The sequence below is a fragment of the Ctenopharyngodon idella genome, chromosome 10 (assembly GCF_019924925.1).
Source record: "Ctenopharyngodon idella isolate HZGC_01 chromosome 10, HZGC01, whole genome shotgun sequence".
Lineage (NCBI taxonomy): Eukaryota > Metazoa > Chordata > Actinopteri > Cypriniformes > Xenocyprididae > Ctenopharyngodon > Ctenopharyngodon idella.
The window spans coordinates 28,089,375-28,112,713 of NC_067229.1; the positions used below are offsets into that span (position 1 = coordinate 28,089,375).

Here is a 23,339-nt window from a genome sequence, read left to right on the forward strand (position 1 = left end):
CAGTTTGAAGATCAGTTAGATTGTGTTGAGTGTCACATATGCAGACATACAGTATTAACTGTTAATATACAATATTAACTTTGACACTGATGGATTATTTTTTATTTTATTTTCACAATAAATGGTATGTTTCTATTTGAAAGATTAAATATAGTATTTTAGTAACTTCATGGTTACACTTTTCAAAATAAATGAGGTACCTGAAATTGAATTCTCTGTAAAGTCTGATGCAAAAAAAAGTTTGCTCAATATTGTGTTACACATTTTGATCTGTGTGTCATGATCACTTGGGGTATATTATTTAGGCAACTGTGTTCATGTAATAAGGAAGTAAGAAAACACTTTGTTTACCTGTGGGAAACATCCTTATTTACCTCAGTTTCAGGAAGCTGACCATATGTGACTAAAGACTTTTGTTCAAAATGTAAATGCAAACATTTTTTACTTTTAAAATGAGTTGTTCATGCCTGTGGAAAAACTTGGTGCCACGATGCGAGGCCATTTTAAGTGGTTGCTAGGGCACTTGTAGTCTGTTCTGGGTCGTTAATAGGTGGTTGCTAATTGGTCAAAGAGTTTCTGACCCAAGATTTGGCATGGGCCTTTACTTCAGTGTAAGACTAAAGGATTTTGTTGCCTATTTTCATGACAATTGTATGTCTGATTGTTTAGAAAAGTGAAAGGACACATTTGAGGTACCATTTGTGTAGCAGAAACAGTTTCGGAGGAGTTACACATCAAAGTTTAGTACTTAGGATTGATTAGGGGATTGACTGGTTCAAATCTTTAACCTTAATATGAGCAACACTAATAGATGACTGCCTACTTACACTCAACCATGACACTATAAAGTTTCAAACAGAATACATCTGTTCTCAGGCTTTGGTAGACGTATAAGTCATTTGGGTAAATTAATGAACATAGTGACCTACAGTTGAGCTTTGAGATATTTCTAGAAATCAGAAAGTTTGTCAGAGTAGTCGTCTTAACTACGTAATTTCATGTTAAAAGATGTGGAAAGTCCCTGCTAGTGAATTCAAGTCCTGAGAACTTCGGCCAATCAGTTTGTCCATACAGCAACCAAAAGGAAGTGACTTTGTGACACAGAAAAAGAGCACGCCAGTGTGGGCCCTGAGAGGAAATGACTTGCACTGTGCATGAGCCTGAGATCACAGGCCGTGTCTGCTCGTCTCCGCTCTATCAGCCGTGGCTGATCCCTCAACTAACTCATTGAACTTCCGACTGTACGTTAGACATCAACCAGTAAAACATGGTGACAAATACCAGCCTGTACGAATGGCTCTGTCGGTGAAAAAAAAGCGTTCCTTCGGTCATTTACAACAGTCGTATGCGAAGATGTGCATCCAAGAACTCTGTAACAAGTAAGTATGCGGATTTCTTCACCTTGATGTCTTTGTAGTCCTCCTAGAAATTTTGATGTACGAAAGAGTATTTTGTTATCAGTTTATTTGCTGCCAAATTCATGTCTAAACTTCTTGTTGATTCAACTACTACTTAAAATTTTAAAGTCGTAAAGTTGCAAAAAAAAGAAGTGAACATAATTCCCACAAGTTTGGGGGTTACTACAGTATTGTGAGCTAGTACTGTGATAGACCATGTGTGCTGGGATACATAAAGTAAACAGGATACATTTTTAAGACACTGTACATTTTAAGACATTGTACATTGTACATTGTACAGGTGGGTAGTTTGTGGTTGTAGAATGAAATGAATCAGATTACAGTTCTACCTATGAGTGTTGTCCACATAATGTATAATCTGTAGTTTAACTCTGGTCATGTGGCTCTGGTCAAATTTTGGTTGCAGATTTAATGTAAAGAAAACATAATTTCAAACAAACATGTTTTTCATTCATAATGATTTAGTGAATTGTAGGGAAAGTCCCTGCCGTACTCAAGGCCGCAATATGGATGTTACATTACACCTTTACCACTAAACTCCTACCCCATGTAAATAGTGTTTACATGACCTTTTCAGACAGGATACACTTGCGTTTCTACACATTATAATGTGGGGGCATATCCAGCAGACTATGTTCTGACTAACCTGTGTAGGCAGATGTTTGAAAAAAACCGTTGATGGAGGCCGTGTTATATGTGTACATCATCTCCCATTTAAAGCAGGACTCAAACTGTACTTAAAAGGACATTTGTTTTTAAGTGAAGTGTACATCCGACTCTTGGTGATTCTATGGCCATTTCTCGGCATGCACAAAAGACTGTCCATGAATTTTCTTGTCAATGTTTCTTCCAGGGTAAGTTGCCAGGTCTTTCCCCAACCCTCCCCATTACATGGCTTGGGACTCACCCATGCGTTCACACCTACGGCCAATTTGGCATGTCCACTCCACCTAACCTGGATGCTTTGGACTTGTGTGGGGGAAACCAGAGCATCTGGAGAAAACCCACGCAGACATGCTAACTCCAAACAGCAAGGATTTCAGGCTCGAAGTGCACATATTAGATGACAGGAAATAAAGGAAGGATGTACGTGCAGAACAAAAATAATAACTGAAACTGCTGCCCACAGATTCTTTTCTTACATTTGGTTTGTAACATAAATTTACATAAGAAAACGGTCCCCTCAGTGAGAAAACCTTAAGTAGCTTGAGATAAATCAATTTAAAATGTATGTTTTTATATTAGATTATACTTGAATCTTGTATAATTAGAACTTTTTGTAGCAGCATAAAGAAAGTTAAAAAAAGTTTGGTGAATTTTTGCTGCTGAAATCCAGGCATTTCAATAGAAATCTATGCGATTGGGATTTCACAAGGTTAAGTTCTTCAGCCGCGTTGACCAACAGAAAGCTGTTTGGTTTTTAAAGTGATTTCTGTGTGAGCTGTGCAATAGACAGTGGATCATTTTGCCTGCAATTTCGCCAATTTGATCACACATTTAGAAAGGTAGAGACTGATTGACATGTTCAGTGACCAATGAGAGTTTGTTTTGTTTGGTATATCATTTAGGCCGGGTAAATGTAAAATGACTGATACTACCATAATAGACCAGCGTGAAAAAACTGACCCAACAGTCTGTGAACAGCTGTACAGAAAACACCAGAAAGAATTAGCGGACAAGTACCAATTATCTCATAGACATAGTAGAATATACAGACATCTAGTTCATCCTTAGAAGGACTCATAGTATTTATCTAGTCATAGTATTTATCATAGTACCATATAAATCTAGATAAATAAAGACTAGACTAAACCAGACAACCTGACACACTGGTGACTAGCTGTCACAACTTTGCTTGAGTTTCATCATTAAAGTCAAAAGTGAAAATATTAGTAATCATGTTAGCTAGCTGTTGGCTTTGCTAACTCTGATGAACTGGATGGATGACATCTTAGATTTATTATAAAATGAAATTGACATTCATTTGTCACTTCTCTTACTCAAAATTGTCTGGTTGCTAGATAAGGTATGTTATCCAATCAGTTAAAAGTGGCTTTCAGCATTTAGTTACGTCATTTTGGTCACGTCGGGTGGTTATTTGCCTCCACGTCATGTATTAAAATCATTTAATGCAAAGCCAGCCATTCATTGTCTATTACTTATTCACTCACACTTTAAGAGCAGGTCAAGTTCTGGTCACTGACTCCTGTAGATGGAAACATTGAAAAATGTCACAAGCAGTAAACAATCTTGTGTGGAAACTCTGACACACCACTGAGGTATGATATAGTATATTGCTTTCTATAATTGAATAATGCTATCTCAAATGGAAATATATATATATATATATATTAATAATCTTTAATCAAAATGTAATAACTTGCTCTGCCTCTGAAACAACTTTACTTTTCCTCTGAATCATAACAATGTGGGTGGGGAAAAAATCCATATGTTTCAGTGTCATTATTCTTTTTCTTGTGGACTGGTTGGCTAGAACTTTTGTACTTTCAAAATTACAACTAAATTAGAGAAGAACACTGAAGATGTGTTTTCATTCTGTAATGCTTCAGTTTACCATATTTCCTTCTTCAGTTCCCACCTTTCTGGTCTTTTTCTGACTGATTCAAGTTATTATACAGATTTGTTTTAATTTTTCCATTCTGACACTTAATGCCCACTTTTCATGATCCAGTCAATTCTGGATGGATAATCAAGATCTGTTACATTCGTACCCTCTAAAATTCACACCACATTTAAAAAATAAATTCACTTGTAAACTGTGTTTGACCTCTTAGCACTTCATGCTAAGCAGCACATGGAGTTACATTTCAACCAGCAGGATCAGGAAGTTGTTTGAATAAGGTTGAAATCTTCCCCACCCCACCCTGCTTTTTTGTTGCTGTTTATATAGAACATGACTATCCTGTGCCACATTATCATGGTGTTTTTTTTTGTTTTTGTTTTGTTTGTTTTTTTGGAGATTTAAGATTAATACTTCATAGCTTAGAGCAACCCATGTGTTTGTTTGCAGTAGCAGGGCATTGCTGGGTCATTCTGAGTAATAGGCTACTTAAAAAAAAAATGCAGTTGTTTATTTTTTATTTTTTATTTTTTTATTTTTATTAGGAGCGCAAAACATACAACATACGGTGAACACAAAACACAAAAACAACAATAAAACAGCAATGATAGTAACAGCAATTAAAAAATAAGCAGAAATGACAAACAGGTAATAGTAGAAGTATTTAAGTAGTAATACCATGTATAATAATAATATTTTGTGATGACGGCAACAGTAATATCAATAATAATAATAACAGTAATAGTAATAACAATAGTAATACTAAAGATGGTGATGATGATAATTTGTGTTGACGGCAATAGTAATATCAATAATAATAATAATAATAATAACATTAATAACAATAATAATAATAATAATAATAACAATAGTGATACTAATACTAAAGATGGTGATAATATTTTGTGATGACGGCAAAAGTAATATCAGTAATAATAATAATAACAGTAATAACAGTAATAATAATAACAATAGTAATACTAAAGATGGTGATGATAATATTTTGTGTTGACGGCAATAGTAATATCGATAATAATAATAACATTTATATCAATAATAATAATAATAATAACAATAGTTATACTAAAACTAAAGATGGTGATGATGATAATATTATGTGTTGACGGCAATAGTAATATCAATAATAATATAATAACATTAATAACAATAATAATAATAACAATAGTAATAATAAAGATGGTGATGATGATGACGGCAACAGTAATATCAATAATAATAACAGTAATAATAATAATAATAATAATGATGATAAAATATCAATAGTAATAATAATAATGTAATAATGAAATAATGACACATACCCAACACATACCACACCTATCCTAGCTAGTCAGTGTGCATGTCTGTTTATTTATTTATTTATTTTTCTTCATTCACAGTACGATTACTATTTGTATATATATATGTATGCCTAAGCTGAGGTGATGCATTAAAAGAAGGGTGCGGTGCATTAAAATCAGCATTCGGTGCATTAAAATCATGTGTGGTATATGTTGGGTGTAGATTTGATTTAGTTATATTTATATATTTTAAATATATATATTAAATTATTTAAATTATTAAAGATATTCATTAAACCGTTACCGTCCTTATACAAAGCAAAATATCATCCCATCAACATCATCTTATTACTGCTCAATGTTTCTATGATATTGATAATATTATTAATAACAGTAATGTCAATAATAATAATGAAAATACTCATATTACTAAAACCTTGTATAAATACGTATAATAATAAGTGAATACATAATTAATTAGGATGAGTGTGTCAGATTTGTAATAGTTGAATGAGGTCTGATCTGGAGTGTTGTGGTTGGATGCTCCTCGTAGCCTTAGCCATCGCCAAGAAAACTGAATCTTCTTGAACTGGAAATCCCGAAACACTATTCACATAACGCATTGGAAAAATTTGCTCACAGACTACATCTTCCTAGAATATTTTCACCTCATTTTATTTTTCTTTATGTTGGAAAAGGAATTAGTCCACATGGAGATACATAATGTAAACAAAATAGTAAATATCAAGCGATGGTTACCCACTGCTTGATATTTACTATTTTGTTTCCATTATATATAATACTATTCCAAAGAAAATTGATTAATATGTGTAGGAAGTGTAGGTAAAATGTTATGTACGACAATTTTTTTTTGTTTTTTTTTTGCGCCATTACATTAAAACCTTTATTGAAAATAAAGTAAGTAATAAACCATTTTTGAAATCATACAAACATATTTTTTTTATTAGATTTTTTAGCTTTTAAAAAATATTTTTGTTTTGGCGTAGCACAAACAATGCAGGATCAGTTATGCAGCCTTTTTAATACTTTGGGTCAAGAGGATGTTCAAACAATAGTGAGGCTGGCTTAGTAAACACCACTAAAAAATAACACACTCTCATGGCAATTTGTAACTATTTTACATTTTGCTGATTTGGTGGCTAATTTGTATGAATTAGTACAATCTCATTCATATGTTTTTGTATGATCTGCTTAGACCCAGTGATGTTTACTGTAGTTCTTTTAATTTCCTTGAAGTGAAGTTTGTAAGAAGGTCAAGAGCACTTTACTGACAGTGCCACACTAAACTTCTACTTAACTCCTAAAAATAGGATCCTCTTGCCACAAGCACGCTCCTGAACCATAATTCTTTGGTTGGATATTATAACGTCATGATGAGATGCACTACGCTACCATTAGACTTCTCATTTAGGTTACAATTGTCCCATGGGATTCTAATCTCGCCACTCCACCCAGTGTTAGATGGACTTTCCTCTGTTCCCATCTATATCTGCTGACTGGCACTCAGACGTCCAGCACTGCGCGTCGGATAAGCAAATTCCGCTGTACGCTCGACAGCCCAGGAGGGGCTTGAACTTTCCAAAGGAAATGTAGAGTTTCCTGTCCTTTCAGTGTCCTGGCCAGATTCAAGGTTTGAAAATTCTGTGGTGGAGACGAGTATGTCGTCAACTCTTGGTAATCTCTAGTTTCTTCGGGCAATATGTTCAGAGAGAGTACAGCAGTGCAGAGCATCAGAAGATGCGTCAGCAGAAGGTAAGCGTTGTTTGTGGACTGAGGGAGCAGTTTGAGGATCGTGGGACACTGTGGGTGGGTGTTCGGAGAAGTTTGTTTGGAGCTGAGTTCTTAATTAAAGTACAATTATGTAGTTTATGATCACAAATTACTGTTTGTGATTATGTAGTCATATTCCTATGAATTTTCTTGATATTACTAATATGTTATGTGGAAATTGCGGATCTATAGCTGGAATTTTATTAGAGTTCCAGTGATTGTTAGGTCTCTTTAGACGGTTGTTGTGTTTTTTCATTGTTTATGATAATAGACTGTCTGTGTCATCTCTATGTTTTGACTGAGTTTGCTCACTTTGTTTATAAGCATGTCCTTTTAATTTGTTATGTCTGTAATTTGTTATGTCTGGTTATCGGTTTTGATGTTGAAGGTTTTTGTTTATCATTTAGTTTTGTGCAGTGGTTCTCAAACTTTTTGATTCCAAGGCCCCCCATTGTTCACAATATTCAAAGGCTCCATGACTTTTCCAGTTTTTCATGGTTTTCTCTATGTATTAAGGATAAGGATTTATAAAAAATACTTTCACTCACACACACACACACACACACACAAAAGAATAAAATATTGTAGAGCTTGGCATACATAGAAAAAAAGTATATTCATAAAATGTATAAAAAAACTTCATTTTTCCAGGTCTATAAAAATAAAAATTTTAATATTAGGCTACCTCATTTATCCAGGTTTAGCACTTTGTTTCATGTAACATTATCTATTTCCAACAATACAGACATATGAAAAACAATCTGGTATTTTCAAAAGATATTTTCATATCCTTAGCTTAGACGGTGTATCCTCACAGCAATTACATACAATAGATCGCTTGCCGCTGCATAAACACAGCTGCGTAAACACTGCAGCTTATATGCTTACTAAATCACTCCACAAGACTGTTAAACATGACGCTTAGTTTAAACTGTCGTGATTGCTCATTTAGAAATTAATAAGCAAACTACACAATATGCACAGACATATGGGGTAAAGTGTTCACTTATCTTATTTAAAAAATGTTTTCTCTTAAGGTTTGAGTCAGAAAAGTTTACCTGTATGGCCTGATGACATTTAATCTCCCTGACAACCTCCGTAGTCCCATTTAGCCTCTTGTTAGCAACTTCATTTTCCAAGACACGTAAAACTTAAAAAAATGCACGTGGAGGTATTACTGATGTATTTTATGTTGTAGAATAAAATGTGAAAATATCTGTTCATAAACGGACATTATTTCAGTCATTTAACCAAAAAAACATTCAAAAAAAACATTGACTTCAGGACGATGGAACTGGAAGTGCTAAAATGCTAACTTGTTTCCGGGTTTTGGCTTACAAAAATACATCAGCCCTATTAAAGGTACACTGGAATTCTGGCCTGTCTTTTGCCATCATGTTAGAAATATAAAATTGCATGTTATTTGCGGAGGAACATTGTTTCAGTTTATTACATCAGTTGTGCTTCAGAAGTGCATGGGTGAATCTGATGGTTTGAGGTTTACCAATGGTTGCCTATCAACATTATGTCAGAGAGAATCTAATTATCTCACCAAGATCACCGATAATAAGAAAGTTCTACAAGATGTTTATCTGACAATATGTCATCTGAGCAAATAAGCATATCTGCTGCCATTGTAGTCAGGCCTTCTTTTCTTTAGTTAGTTACCACAGATTTTTTGGCTCAACAAGAACACAGATTTTTTGGCTCAACAATTCTTTCAAATGAAATGAGAAATCCTCTGTAATGTAGGCCTACCTTTATGTAGAGATGCCCAACAGTACAGAGAGAGCTTAAGAATAGGCCTACTAACTTGAAAAGTTAAGTTCATTAAGACAAACTTTAAAAGTTGGTGTGTCAGAGCTCTGAAACTTAGCTTAACAGGTTAACTTAACTTAACGTAGGTTCTGCAGCGGGAGGAGAGATTTGATCTTGAAAGTTATATTTGCCTTGAATAGTGTTTTATCCAGATAATATCGTGATGTGGTCTGAATATCAGCACAGTTGTAATTTGGCCGTAGACATGTGGCCGCAGGTGTTGTGTTTGGCTGTTGGGATGTTGCTAGGTGGTTACTAGAGTGTTCTTGGTGGGCGTATAGATGTTTTCACCCCCTGCAGTATAGTTGTAGTATAAGGCTAAACAACATCGCCTTTCCTGCTTACAGAAACATGGCTGCTACAGTGGTCTCCTGGCCCATTCCCATGAGGGCTATTGGAGCTCAGAATCTGCTCACCATGCCGGGAGGAGTCACCTCATCTGGATATCTGCACAAGAAAGGAGGAAGCCAGTTCAGCCTGATGAAATGTGAGTTTTGCACGGCTTGCTGGAATCCATCAGTCAATAGACAAAACATCAAACATACATTAACCTACAGTAAAGAAAAGGAAACATTACTGTCTATGATTCAAAGAGATAGTTCACCTAAAAAAAAAAAATTTAAAATTACCTCATCATTTACTCACCCTCATGTTGTTTCGATTCTGTATGACTTTCTTTTTTCTCTGGAACAAAAAAATGTTTCAGGTTTTTGTTTTGTTTTTGTCTATACAGTGAAAGTAAATGGGGGCCAGTCTTGAACACAAATGGCAAAACAAACATTCCTGAAAAAAGAAATATTCTTCAGAATATTTGAAATAAATTCATGCTGGTTTGAAATGACGTGATGGTGAATAAATAATGATAAAATTTTGGGGTGAATAACCCTTTTTAAGGTTGATAATTCATCCATGGACAGGTTCATCTATGTAGAAAAGTAGTAGCAACTCACAGGGCAGTTTTATACAGCATTATAGTACAATGTTAACCAATAGCTATATAGCTATTAAGCATCAATTTAGGCTAATGTTGTAGGTAATAGAATGTTTTTGAAATATTACCAACAGTTAACCCAGTAATTTAATGGTGGTTAAGGTTATTCCATGCAGGAGTTAAAGGGATAGATCACCCAAAAATGAAAATTCTGTCATCATTTACTCCCACTCAAGTTGTTCCCCTCAAGAATGTTTGTAACCAAACAGATCTCGCCCCCATTGACAACCATAGTATTTATTTTTCCTACTATGGTAGTCAATGGGGGGCAAGATCGGTATGGTTACAAACATTCTTCCAAATATCTTCCTTTGTGTTCAGCTTTGTGTTTCAAAGAAATTCATATGGGTTTGAAACAACTTGAAGGTGAGTAAATGATGAAAGAATTTTCATTTTTGAGTGATCTATCTCTTTAAATAATTTTTCATGTTTTCACTAACCTGGAATATTCTGTAAAATTTCAGGATCAGTTTGTTTAAGGGCCCCTATTATACTTTTTTTTTTTTTTAGAGGGCCTACTAGAATAGGTTTACATGATGATATGAAAGAACGCTTTATGTTTCTTATAATTCACATTGTTGTAGCATCCATTTTCACTCTCTGTCTAAACCTTCTGTGTTAGATTCGTTTTCTTTTAAAACCCACCTTTCCGAAAAGCTTAGTCTGCTCTGAGCTGCATAGAGCGTGTGTCGGAAATGTAAGACAGGTGGTGGAAACAGATGCTGCAACAATGTATATTAAAAAAAAGGAGTACATTAAATCATGTAAACCTAGTAGACCCCATAAAAAAAAAAATTCTGAATCTGTAAATGAGCATAATAGGGGCCCTTTAACTAATGTTAACAAACGGAACCTTACTGTAAAGTGTTATTCCTGTGAGAAGTGAATGCTGAAGTATTATAAACACTTTTCTTTTCCATTTATATACTGAAGAGAAATAAATTGATTGTCTGCCAATTCCACAGGGCCGCTTCGCTTCATTATAATCCACAAAGGCTGCGTCTACTATTTCAAGAGCAGTACTTCTGCCGCACCACAAGGAGCTTTCTCCCTCAGTGGCTACAACAGGTTGGTTATTCTGCATATTTCCATTGGTTATTTCCACCAGTTCACATCAGTTTCCCTTACAACACTGCATTTGCTCATATGAAGTTCAGGAGCATCTGTGGTCATTCAGGCAGAGAAAGTTTCAGTATCGCACCTCTCTGTACTAAGTTTTGCAATCTATATGTTAAGTTAAGCAGTGGCCATCTCGGCACTATCACAGGCCACATCCTGTCCACAGCTGTGCTTTTTTCATGCAGCCTTTTTAAGTGCAAGAGTTTCGATTCTGCACAGAATTGGCCTTCGTATGTATTTCCTGTACATTTCAATGCATGTTGCATGTTCTGTTTAATGTCATATGTTCCGTGATGTTAATGTTATGGAAAGAGCGGTGAATCCTGCAGTAGATTTTCCTAAGCAGGTTGACTGTGCCATATGGTAAACGTGTAATTATTGTGTGTAAAAATAGCCCTCTAAATTAATACAGCAGAGCACAGGGAGTGTTCACGGATGAGCAAGACCTTCCCTTGTGAAAAAATAAGTTCACTTTAGCATACTTTTAAAAAGTGTACTTAGTACGGGAATATACTTTAAAAGAATATTCGTAATTGTGAACTGAATGTAATGTTTTCGGACACTTAATTGCATGTTAATTGCAATTATGAACCGTTTAGCCATGTATCTGACACTAAGGATACAGTAAAACTATTGTTTAAAGCACACTTTAAAATCTTTGTACGGTGGGGTTTGTTCAAATCACTTACCCTCAATTTAAGAATTAATTATTATTATTATTATTAAAATAATAGCAATGCTTGACCTTGGAAGCAGTGTTATTTTAGTTTTTATTTTAGCTTTATTATAGTTTTATTCAAATTTTGAATAAGCTTTTATTATTATGTTTTTAGTTTTCATGTTACTTGTCGTTTTATTAGGTTTTTTTGTTTGTTTGTTTTAATATTGCTATTTATTTAGATTTTAGTTAATTTTAGTGCTTCAACTTAAACTTATTTCAATTTATTGTCATGATGGCAACATTTCTACTTTTCCTTTAGTTTACATTTTTCAATATTTATATTTTATTTTATCTCAGCTTTATTTCAATTGACAGAAATGTTGAAATGTTAGTGAATGATAAGAATCCTGCTTGGAAGCACTACTAATGATCAGCAATCAAAAGGTTAAAAAGTGATGTTTAGTGAATAAAAGTGTTAAAATAAAAAAATAAAAAAAAACTTACTGACCCCGTTTGAACACTAGTGTACATTTAAATTGAAAACCATGGATTATTCTTATTAATCACCATCAATTTAACTTCTTAACGTTGCTTTTTATGCTTGTTAGAGTTCTGCGGGCAGCAGAGGAGACGACATCTAGCAACGTTTTCCCTTTTAAGATCGTCCATTTCAGTAAGAGACACCGTACGTGGTATTTCTCAGCAGCGAGTGAGGATGAGAGAAGGGTGAGATCACCTCAAACAATATTGCACAACTATGATTTTTTTTTTTTTTTTTTTTTTATCAATTAAAATAAAATGCAAAAATAAATTCAACTTAAATGTGTATTTTTTCATTCTGACAGAAATGGATGAGGCACTTAAGAAAAGAAATCAACCATTATAATGATAAAAGAGATTTGCCACTTCCAAGGTAAACCTACCATCTGCTCACATTAAATGAACACCACTGAAAAGTTCAATCGCAGATATCAGATATTACGTCATGCTGCACATATAACACATTATGCTTACACAACGTGATTTTTACCTCCCCTTTTTTACCTTGTATTTCAAGGGATTTTTTTTCACATGACAGTTGTCACCTCTTCCTCTTTCTTTCAATCACAGCTTGTTAATGTAATTCTTCATCTACGTGGTCTGAGTCACTTTTCTCACAAATTTCCTGTGTTTTAATAGTGATGACTTGGATTCTGAAAGTATATATGGGCATTTAGAGGAACCGCTGGAGATCAATCCTACTGAAGATGACCCTGAAGCAGGTATGAGTGACATGCAGGGCTTTAAAATCACTATGCTTTTATACTGACTGTAACAATTATTATAAATATAATAATCTATAAAATGTTGTGGTAACACTTTATTTTACAGTGTCCTTGTTGCACATATTACATATAGTTACTATAGTAATCACAATTAATTGTCTATAATTATATGCTACTTTTAAGTACATGTGGTTAAATATTACTCAGTACTTAAATGTATAATTACACTGTAACAAGGACACCATAAAAAAAAGCCCTTGGTATACTAAATTTTTTTACTAGTACAATAGTGTACCCTACAATACAATTTTAAAAATCATGCATGAGCATTTAAATTAATTTATTTTTTTAATTTAATTTATTTTTAAAGTAATTTTTCATTTAATTTGTCATTTTAATGTCATTTAATTATTTTATTTTATTTAGATTACATGACACAAGATGAAGACAGTGATGGAGAGGACGTATCACCAACGTCAGCAGGTAGATGCTTGATTCTTTGTAATTTCTTGGCGTATATTATTGATTATCACATTTCAATACATCACTGTAGATGCATTCAGATTGCCTGAGAATATCTACCTTTGACAACACCCACTCAGTGGAATTACTGTTTGATGTTTTTTCCAGGTCGACCCACGGTTCCACCTCCACCATACCCACCACCACCTGTTCCTTTTCAGCCCTCTAGAGAAAACCGTCTCACGAAAGGACCTCCACCTCCACTACCCCCTCCATTCAAAAAACCTTCACCTTCAGCCAAAGGTCTTCCTCCGCCCCTACCGTACGCCCCACATCTAGAGAAACCAGACTCGCACCTGTCAACCAGAGGCCCCATTGGTCCCATGCCTCCTTTACCCCCACCAAACAGCATAAAGCCAATGTCAGGCCCATTTTCCACAATGCCTGCTTGCGAGAGGAAGTCGAACACCTCTCTCATTGGGAATACCGCGGCTACTTTACCCATCGTTGAGAACTTGCAGAAGGTGATTCTGAACGCTGGAAATAAACCATCGATTTCTAGCCAGCACCTGGGAGTGAAGTCCCCATCTGACCACAGGCCCGTCTCACCTCACCTGTCTACTGCTGCAAATAACAGGACTCTGGGCCAGATACCCAAGCCTCCGTTACCAACCAAACCTAAGCCCAACAGACCCTCGTTCCAGTAAGTGTCTTTCAGTTTTAATTGCTGAGAACCTCCGTGTCTGGTTTGGTGTTTAGTTGAGATGGACCACACAAACTTTTATGAGGCTAAATACATTTGTGTTCATGCACAGTCCAGTTATAAAAACAGATGACAACTCAACCACATGCACTCTAAATGAAGTAACTATTTACCCACATGTGTGAGAGTTTAACACGTGAGAGGACAAAAGCAGCCAGCAGGAGTGTCGCAAAATGCCTGAACATTTAGAATGAAAAAAACACTTTACAATTAGGTCTCATTTGTTAACATTAAATAATGCATTAACTAACATGAAACAATGAGAAATATATTTTTATAGCATTAATTAACCTTTGTTAATGTTAGTTAATAAAAATGTTTATATTCATGTTAGTTCACAGTGAATTTACTTAACAGATTCAACATTTGATCTTACAAATGTTTTAGTAAATTGAGATTAACATTGACTGAGATTAATAAGTGCTGTTGAAGTGTTGTTTATTATTAGTTCATGTTAACTAATGTTGACAAATGAAACCTTATTGTAAAGTGTTACCAAAAAATCCTTAAAAGACAGAGTCTTCATGTTTGCATAAAAGAGGGTCCACGATAAAAAAAAAATCATTTTAAAAAATCAACACGTTTACTCTTTGTATTCTGGTTTCATAAAGTTTTGAAAAACTTTTTTGCAATTTTCAAGAAATGTCATACGGTCAAATAAAAATTAATAATAATTTACTTTACACTTTGAATACATGCGAGTCTACATACCTTAATCATTATTATACATGTTTTAATAAGTTGAATATTGAATGAATATTTATCTGATGTTGTATTAAATATTTTTCGAGGTAAATAGTATTTTTCATAAATATTTCGTTTTTGGAAATTCTCAGTACATGACATTTTGAAACCAGAGCTAACCTTGCTTTCTTTATTGATCTCTTTATAATATGATTTCTTTATTATTATTTTTTTCTCCATATATCTGCGTGTTGGTCATACCACATGACTATGATTTGGTGAACAAAAGTTTTTGAAGTGAAGCATTTTTAAACATTTGTTTGTTAAATGTTAAATATGTATTTTGTAAGAAATAACATGCTCAACTACTTAAAATAATGTTAATTTTGAAATTAAAAACATGCTCATTACAGAAGAGATGTATTCAAGTGACTATGTAGCATTTTTAGATTTTTTTAGAATATTAACATAAATAAAGGCATCATGACAATGACCTTAGTATATTTATTCAGTCACTATTGTTACAGGCATTACTTGTGAGATAGTCACGATTTGTCACATCTTCTAGTAAACATTGCGCTATCATTCCTAAACACTGAATATGTGTGAACATGACCTAAATGTCCATTGTGTTTTTCCAAGATTATGACATTCAATATCTGTTCAGTTGTATAAGATAATTGTCATTCATTTAGCTTGTTCTTATATATGTGTGTGTATATATATATATATATATATATATATTACATATAACCTAAGAACTTTTACATTAGTAATCTTTAAACTCAGAAAGATTATTTATACAAATTGTCTGTGCCTTTCTTCTCAGAAGAGCATCGCCGGATGGACAGAGTTTTCGTTCTTCTATTGAAGAGAATCCTTTAAAAAAACGAGTGCCATGCAAAATTAGTGAAGACTCAGATGATGATGACTATGAAAATGTAAGTTTACCTCGACCAAAACGGTGGAAATTTATTCCATTCTGTTTTTAGTGAGGCACATTTTTAATGAAAGACAATGTATATTACGCAAAATGTGTAGGTGGTGCATGTGCAGGTGGAAACCCTGGAAGTCTTAGTACTGTGTAGATCTTGGTTATTTGAACAAAGTCTTGTTAATATGCAGTTTCTGCTTCAAAGTTTCGTCATTTTAAGGAGTTATGTTATGTTCATCATCTCTATAGCATTGCTCTGTCTGTCTGTTAGCTGCTGCATGAGTCACTTCCTCAATGACACCCAAAATAGATTGTGTGGGATTTGGCATAATTTCTCAAACTATCTTTTTTGTTTTGCTGTTGCAACATTTACCAAGATAAGTTTTTTTGTTGTTGTTGTTGTTGTTGTTTTTTTTAAGGTCATCTTATCTTTGACCTCATTTTCTCCTAACAATAATAATGCCTTTGGTCACATTTTTTTCTCATCAGGTGCAGTTGCCTCCCTCTGTCTTCGTGGACACGATGGAAACCAGTAATGTTGAAAGGTAAATTAAATATTTGTGTGTACAGTTCCACCCTCTAGTGGAAATTAATTGTAATTGCACTGTAAACTGTATCAGTACTTTCTTTTTTGAGTTTAGACAACTGCTATTCTTTTTGCTTGAGAACCCAGAAATTACATGTGTTGACCCACCTGTTGAGAACCAATGATCTAGTCAATGCTTTGTTTGACTACAATATTAATTGCGTCTTCACTTACTGATTGCAGAATATTTAAGGAGATGTACAACTTCCCAGCAGAACGGTCTGTACTGCATCCGAAAATCAGGAACAGGGAAAACATCACAGGTACTGTCAACTTAACATGCATATTCATGCATAATACATATAGACTGGCAACAGGATTTCTAGATTTAAGTATAAATTAAAAAAAATAGATAAATATGTTCAAATAGTGTTCAAAAAATAAAATAAAATAAAAAAATAAATAAAATGTATCTGTTTATACATGTTCACTTTTTTCATATTTGACACAGGTGCTGGTTGTTTGGGACACGGGTATAAACAAAGCCAGAAATTACAGGCTCTTTGAAGAGGTTAGTATTTTGCATGACTTCTAAATCTGCAATACATTTAACTGTATGCTCTTATAATATTATCATTCTGAAAGTTGTTTACCAAGACAGGATTCGCTATTACCAAGGGACAAAATACAAAATGAACAAAATACTACCCGATAGTATTTAAAATTTGCCACATAACTTGACCCACACTATTTGGCATATAGTTTTTGCCCATAAAACGATAAAGCAGATGAACCCATTAATAGAGACCATATCGTAGAGATCAGTAATTTACCATCTAGCAACAACTTAGGAACCCCTATTAACCACAACGCAACATGCTAAAAACCATTCAGAACACTGCGTTAATAAGTTTAGAATATTTAAGTACCATATTTCAAAGATCAAAGTGTGTCAGGGGTATACCCGTTTTGAGTTTGTTTTTGATCTTTTTCCCTGTTCTGTTCATGTATGAGTTTGTTTTTCTTTAGTCACATGTTCTTTTGTTCAGTTTCCCGCCACTTATTTGTTCCCATGATTACCCTCATTGAGTTAATTTGTCCCAGCTGTGTCTCATTAATTATCTTGTTAGCTCCCCCGTTTGTTCTTGTATTTAAACTGTTTGTATCAGTCCACAAAGCGGCTCCCTTCCTCGTCCCGAGTCCGCTCCAGTCCACGAGGCGGCTCCCTTCCTCGTCCCGAGTCCACTCCATTCCACGAGGCGGCTCCCTTCCTCGTCCGGAGTCCACTCCAGTCCACGAGGTGGCTCCCTTCCTCGTCCCGAGTCCGCTCCAGTCCAGAGGCGGCTCCCTTCCTCGTTCCGAGTCCAGAGGCGGCTCCCTTCCTCGTCCTGAGGCGGCTCCCTTCCTCGTCCTGAGGCGGCTCCCTTCCTCGTCCTGAGGCGGCTCCCTTCCTCGTTCCGAGTCCAGAGGCGGCTCCCTTCCTCGTTCCGAGTCCAGAGGCGGCTCCCTTCCTCGTTCCGAGTCCAGAGGCGGCTCCCTTCCTCGTTCCGAGTCCAGAGGCGGCTCCCTTCCTCGTCCTGAGGCGGCTCCCTTCCTCGTCCCGAGTCCAGAGGCGGCTCCCTTCCTCGTCCTGAGGCGGCTCCCTTCCTCGTCCTGAGGCGGCTCCCTTCCTCGTCCTGAGGCGGCTCCCTTCCTCGTCCCGAGTCCAGAGGCGGCTCCCTTCCTCGTCCTGAGGCGGCTCCCAGGCGGCTCCCTTCCTCGTCCTGAGGCGGCTCCCTTCCTCGTCCCGAGTCCAGAGGCGGCTCCCTTCCTCGTCCCGAGTCCAGAGGCGGCTCCCTTCCTCGTCCCGAGTCCAGAAGCGGCTCCCTTCCTCGTCCCGAGTCCAGAGGCGGCTCCCTTCCTCGTCCCGAGTCCAGAAGCGGCTCCCTTCCTCGTCCGAGTCCAGAGGCGGCTCCCTTCCTCGTCCCGAGTCCGCTCCAGTCCATGAGGCGGCTCCCTTCCTCGTCCCGAGTCCGCTCCAGTCCATGAGGCGGCTCCCTTCCTCGTCCCGAGTCCGCTCCAGTCCATGAGGCGGCTCCCTTCCTCGTCCCGAGTCCAGAGGCGGCTCCCTTCCTCGTCCCGAGTCCAGAGGCGGCTCCCTTCCTCGTCCCGAGTCCGCTCCAGTCCATGAGGCGGCTCCCTTCCTCGTCCCGACTCCGCTCCAGTCCACGAGGCGGCTCCCTTCCTCGTTCCGAGTCCAGAGGCGGCTCCCTTCCTCGTCCTGAGGCGGCTCCCTTCCTCGTCCCGAGTCCAGAGGCGGCTCCCTTCCTCGTCCCGAGTCCAGAGGCGGCTCCCTTCCTCGTCCCGAGTCCAGAGGCGGCTCCCTTCCTCGTCCCGAGTCCAGAAGCGGCTCCCTTCCTCGTCCCGAGTCCAGAGGCGGCTCCCTTCCTCGTCCCGAGTCCGCTCCAGTCCATGAGGCGGCTCCCTTCCTCGTCCCGAGTCCGCTCCAGTCCATGAGGCGGCTCCCTTCCTCGTCCCGAGTCCGCTCCAGTCCATGAGGCGGCTCCCTTCCTCGTCCCGAGTCCAGAGGCGGCTCCCTTCCTCGTCCCGAGTCCAGAGGCGGCTCCCTTCCTCGTCCCGAGTCCAGAGGCGGCTCCCTTCCTCGTCCCGAGTCCGCTCCAGTCCATGAGGCGGCTCCCTTCCTCGTCCCGACTCCGCTCCAGTCCACGAGGCGGCTCCCTTCCTCGTCCTGAGTCCGCTCCAGTCCACGAGGCGGCTCCCTTCCTCATCCCGAGTCCAGAGGAGGCTCCCTTCCTCGTCCCGAGTCCAGAGGAGGCTCCCTTCCTCGTCCCGAGTCCAGAGGCGGCTCCCTTCCTCGTCCAGAGGCGGCTCCCTTCCTCGTCCAGAGGCGGCTCCCTTCCTCGTCCTGAGACGGCTCCCTTCCTCGTCCTGAGGCGGCTCCCTTCCTCGTCCCGAGTCCACTCCAGTCCACGAGGTGGCTCCCTTCCTCGTCCCGACTCTGCTCCAGCACCTGCCCACAACCTCCAGGCTGCCTGCCCCCCCTCCCTGGTTGGACTTTGATCTGTTTCCCTGTTCTGCTCATGTATGAGTTTGTTTGTTTTTTTTGTCACATGTTCAGTTTCCCGCCACTTGTTTGTTCCCATGGTTACCCTCATTGAGTTAATTTGTCCCAGCTGTGTCTCATTAATTATCTTGTTAGCTCCCCTGTTTGTTCTTGTATTTAAACCCTGTATTTCTCTCAGTTCTGTCTGTCCTCGTCATTGTTTAGTTGGTTGTTCTGTTCCCAGTTCTAAGAACTATGGAGTTTTGAGTTTATTTAAACAAAGCTGCTGCATCAATATCCTGATTATATTAATTTGTGCTGCAACCAGCAACCGTGACAAAGTGCAGATAAATGGAGTTTTTGTCATGCAAAAGAAAAGTGATTCTGAACTTCCTGAAATGAGTCATCTTACTTCCTGCACAAACCTTTGTGGGTTTGTAACAAATTTGCATAATGCCAGCCTGTGTCTTCATTGGCTGCCTACGAACAACATCTATTTTGATCCTCAAACACTGTAGTTGTAACTTAGGAGTGGAAGAGTTTGGTTTGTGTTGTCGACATGTCAAGAAGATTGTGTTTTCTGCTCTGCAAAAGCAAATTCACTTTTCATGCACTTACAAAGAATGAGGACTCAAAATGATATGGTAAAACTGACGCCATCGTTACTGTTCGTATTACTGTGTATTAAAGGATTAGTTCACTTTAAAATGAAAATTACCCCAAGCTTTGATCACCCTCAAGCCATCCAAGGTGTATATGACTTTCTTCTTTCTGATGAACACAATCGGAGAAATATTAATAAATATCCTGATGCATCCGAGCTTTATAATGGCAGTGAATGGGTCCAACGAGCATGAAGCTGAAGAAAGTGCATCCATCCATCATAAACGCGTACTCAACACGGCTCCGGGGGGTTAATATAGGCCTTCTGAAGTGAAGTGATGCGTTTGTTTAAAAAAATATCCACGTTTAACAAATTATAAAGTAAAATATCTAGCTTCCGCCAGACTGCTTTCTGTATTCAACTTAGGAAGAAAGCTTAACTCACGTCGCGTCAGTTACATTTTTTTTTTTTTTTTCTTAAGTTGAATACGGAAGCAGAATACCAGTCAGAGCAGAGTAGACTGATCACAACAGACTGGGCCATCTGACCAATCAGCAGAGTCGACACATAGTAGTGAGCAGAGCAGTTAGTGGCTCTGGTAGTTATAATGCTAATGCTATTGAATGTTGAGGAAAAGCTACTCTAGAACCCTAATTTCTTAGTAATTAACCAAAATGTCAGAACAGATCATACTCATATTATTTTCATATTATAATCTCTTTTATATTTACAGGACCAGAGGGTTTATCTGGAGACAGATCTGACGTTCCCCACTTTAGCTGCCCTGGTTGAACACTACCACATCAACCCACTGCCCAGCAGTAACAACTCTCTGCCCAACTACTCCCTGTGCTTACATATACCTTACGGCTACATCCCACCCAGGTGACATCGGGCCCCTCTCCTGTGCTGAAACACCTACCCGCTCTGTGCAGCACAACCGCTGCTCTGTCCTGGACCAGACTACAGCAGACAGCTCCCTCTACTGGCTCAAGTTATCATCACACCTGAGTGCAGAATGAACTGAATGCATCTCATGAGGATGTGTCACCAGTTTTACTCTGAATATCATATGGATAATAAATGAGTGCAAATGAATGGTTAATTTAAATCCAGTGGGTCCATATAAACACATTATTAGTAAGTCTTACGAATTTTCAGGGAACTTCCAATTTTAGTTAGAGTTCCAGTGAATTTAACAGTATTGAATAGAAAATGTGTACATTAGTGCAGGTATAAAGCAGCTAATTCTGGCTAAGAATCGCCCACTTAAAGCAAGAATCATCTGACTGACATGTAATGTGATTAATCACAGTTTGCATTGGTTATATGTGGCATTTGGAGGAGGAGTTATCTGTTACAGTAAAATATCTAGTTTAATTGCTATTAAATGCCTCAAACAAAACTTTCAAAGATTTGAAGCCACTAACCTTGCACACTTGTCAAGAACATGCCCAGGAAGGAAGGAAGGAGAGAAAGAGATTTTTTTTTGCTGAAAGAATATTTATTGTTATTTTGCTGAAAGAATGTTTATTTTTAGGACCATTAGGATTTGTATTATTGCCTTTATTGCATTTTGCATAATGACAATTTATTTTAAATTGGGAAATGTTTGTATCATTGTAGATTTTGTATAATGCTACATTTTATTTATGCTTATAGTAAATAATAATAGTAAAAAATGTACTAAAAATAGCAAAAACAACTAAAAACAAATCTTAATGTTACTACAAATAGGCTTAACTTTTAATGCAAAAATGTATTTTTTTTTTTTTTTTATGGTGAATGTATTTTGAGATTTACCGGACTGTATGAAAGCTTCTTGTGAAATGACAGTTTAAGTCACAAAATTCATGTATGTGATAATGATGTCAGTCAGCTTTTGTTATCAAGTGCTGCACATGATCCATTATGACGGATCTGAATATCACACAGGAACCGCAGACACTGCTGTGCAATGCTTCTTCACTGAAAGATAACGTGGTTGCTTTTAATTCCAACATAAAAATCCTGAATGTTATTGCAATATTATATTGCATCTGGTTTACTTTATTGTATAAATGTTGTATTATATTGTACATTATATAAATCATGTAATAACTGGATGTTATTGTTATGTTTGTACTTATAACACTGTACACAGTTGTGAAGTGAATTATACACATTTAAAACAAAATACACATTAAAAATAAAAAACGTTTAGCACTGGAAAAGGCCTGTTTTATTTACTAACAACACAATATAATTTTTTTTCTCACATAATAACTAATTATTTAAAGGTGCAATATGTAATATTTTTGCAGTAAAATATCCAAAAACCACTAGGCCAGTGTTATATATTTTGTTCACTTGAGTACTTACAATATCCCAAATGTTTCCAACTATTTGTAAATCGTGAGAAAATTGCAATTTTAACCAAGTCTCCGGGACGTGTGAGGAGTCGCCTGTGAATTGCGTCATACTCGTTTCCGCCATTTTGTGGTGAAAGCAACTCGTCAGTCCACTAGTTTCTATGGCAATATCAGCTGCTTTGTTACAAAAAACCGTACATTAAAGCTGAAATCCAACCTGAATGATGACAACACAGAATAAAATACTATCACTAGTGATCATCAAATCCTGGTCCGTGTACCTTCGGATAATTTGTTTTCTCGTTTTTGTCTTCTAAACGGAAAAAACGAAGAAACCATTTATCACATATTCGACCCTCCTCATGAGCATAAATAAACAAATCTCGAGTCGTTATTTCATAGTTTTATTTTTGTTTTAATCACACTTTGTTCTAATCCGCCAAATGGAAAAAAAATAAAACCAAAATGGATAAACAGCTTGATTAATCGATCTCTACATGGGCGGGAATAAAACGCCCCTTTCCGCTGATTGGTCAACCAAAGATCAAGCCGCGTCATCAGTTCTTCAGAACTCAGCTCCACGCAACAGAGTAGTAGCCTATATCTATCCGATACATTTGTACGGATTATTACAGAGTTTATTGCAACTACATTTAATCTTGTTCTCATCAAACAGCCAGACTAATAAATGGCTCGACACAACCCATGCCAGGGCAGAGCCTAGACAGAGCTCTCTTCTGTATACACATACATTCGCTTGCCGTGAAATACTAATTTATCGTATTAAATAATAATTTACGTGGCATCTGCTCTCACAACTAGCCAAACTATTTGGCACACTTACTAGCCTACTTATTTAGCTGACCAATTCTCAAAATCTGTGTGCCGGAGGCTGTGCGGAGAGAATGCATAAGCTAGTGAAGCGCAGAGCAGAATCGATTCAAGGGTCAAGTCAAGTCATCTTCGCTTAAATGACACCTTTTTAACTGAAAACAGAACAGAAACAGAAACTTTTAATGCGTTCTTG

At 37.3% G+C, this 23,339-nt stretch overlaps 1 protein-coding gene across 1 annotated transcript; it reads left to right on the forward strand.

Moving 5' to 3' along the window:
• Positions 1-1,030: 1,030 nt before the first annotated feature.
• On the forward strand, positions 1,031-22,174 carry sh3bp2 (SH3-domain binding protein 2). The gene is given in 14 exon segments (XM_051911101.1): positions 1,031-1,379; positions 9,257-9,396; positions 10,866-10,968; positions 12,289-12,406; positions 12,526-12,593; positions 12,860-12,942; positions 13,372-13,428; positions 13,576-14,110; positions 15,684-15,795; positions 16,278-16,333; positions 16,558-16,585; positions 16,587-16,637; positions 16,826-16,885; positions 20,695-22,174. Coding segments are annotated over 14 exon segments (1,653 nt in total). The 5' UTR covers positions 1,031-1,293; the 3' UTR covers positions 20,851-22,174.
• The last annotated feature ends 1,165 nt before the right edge of the window (positions 22,175-23,339 follow it).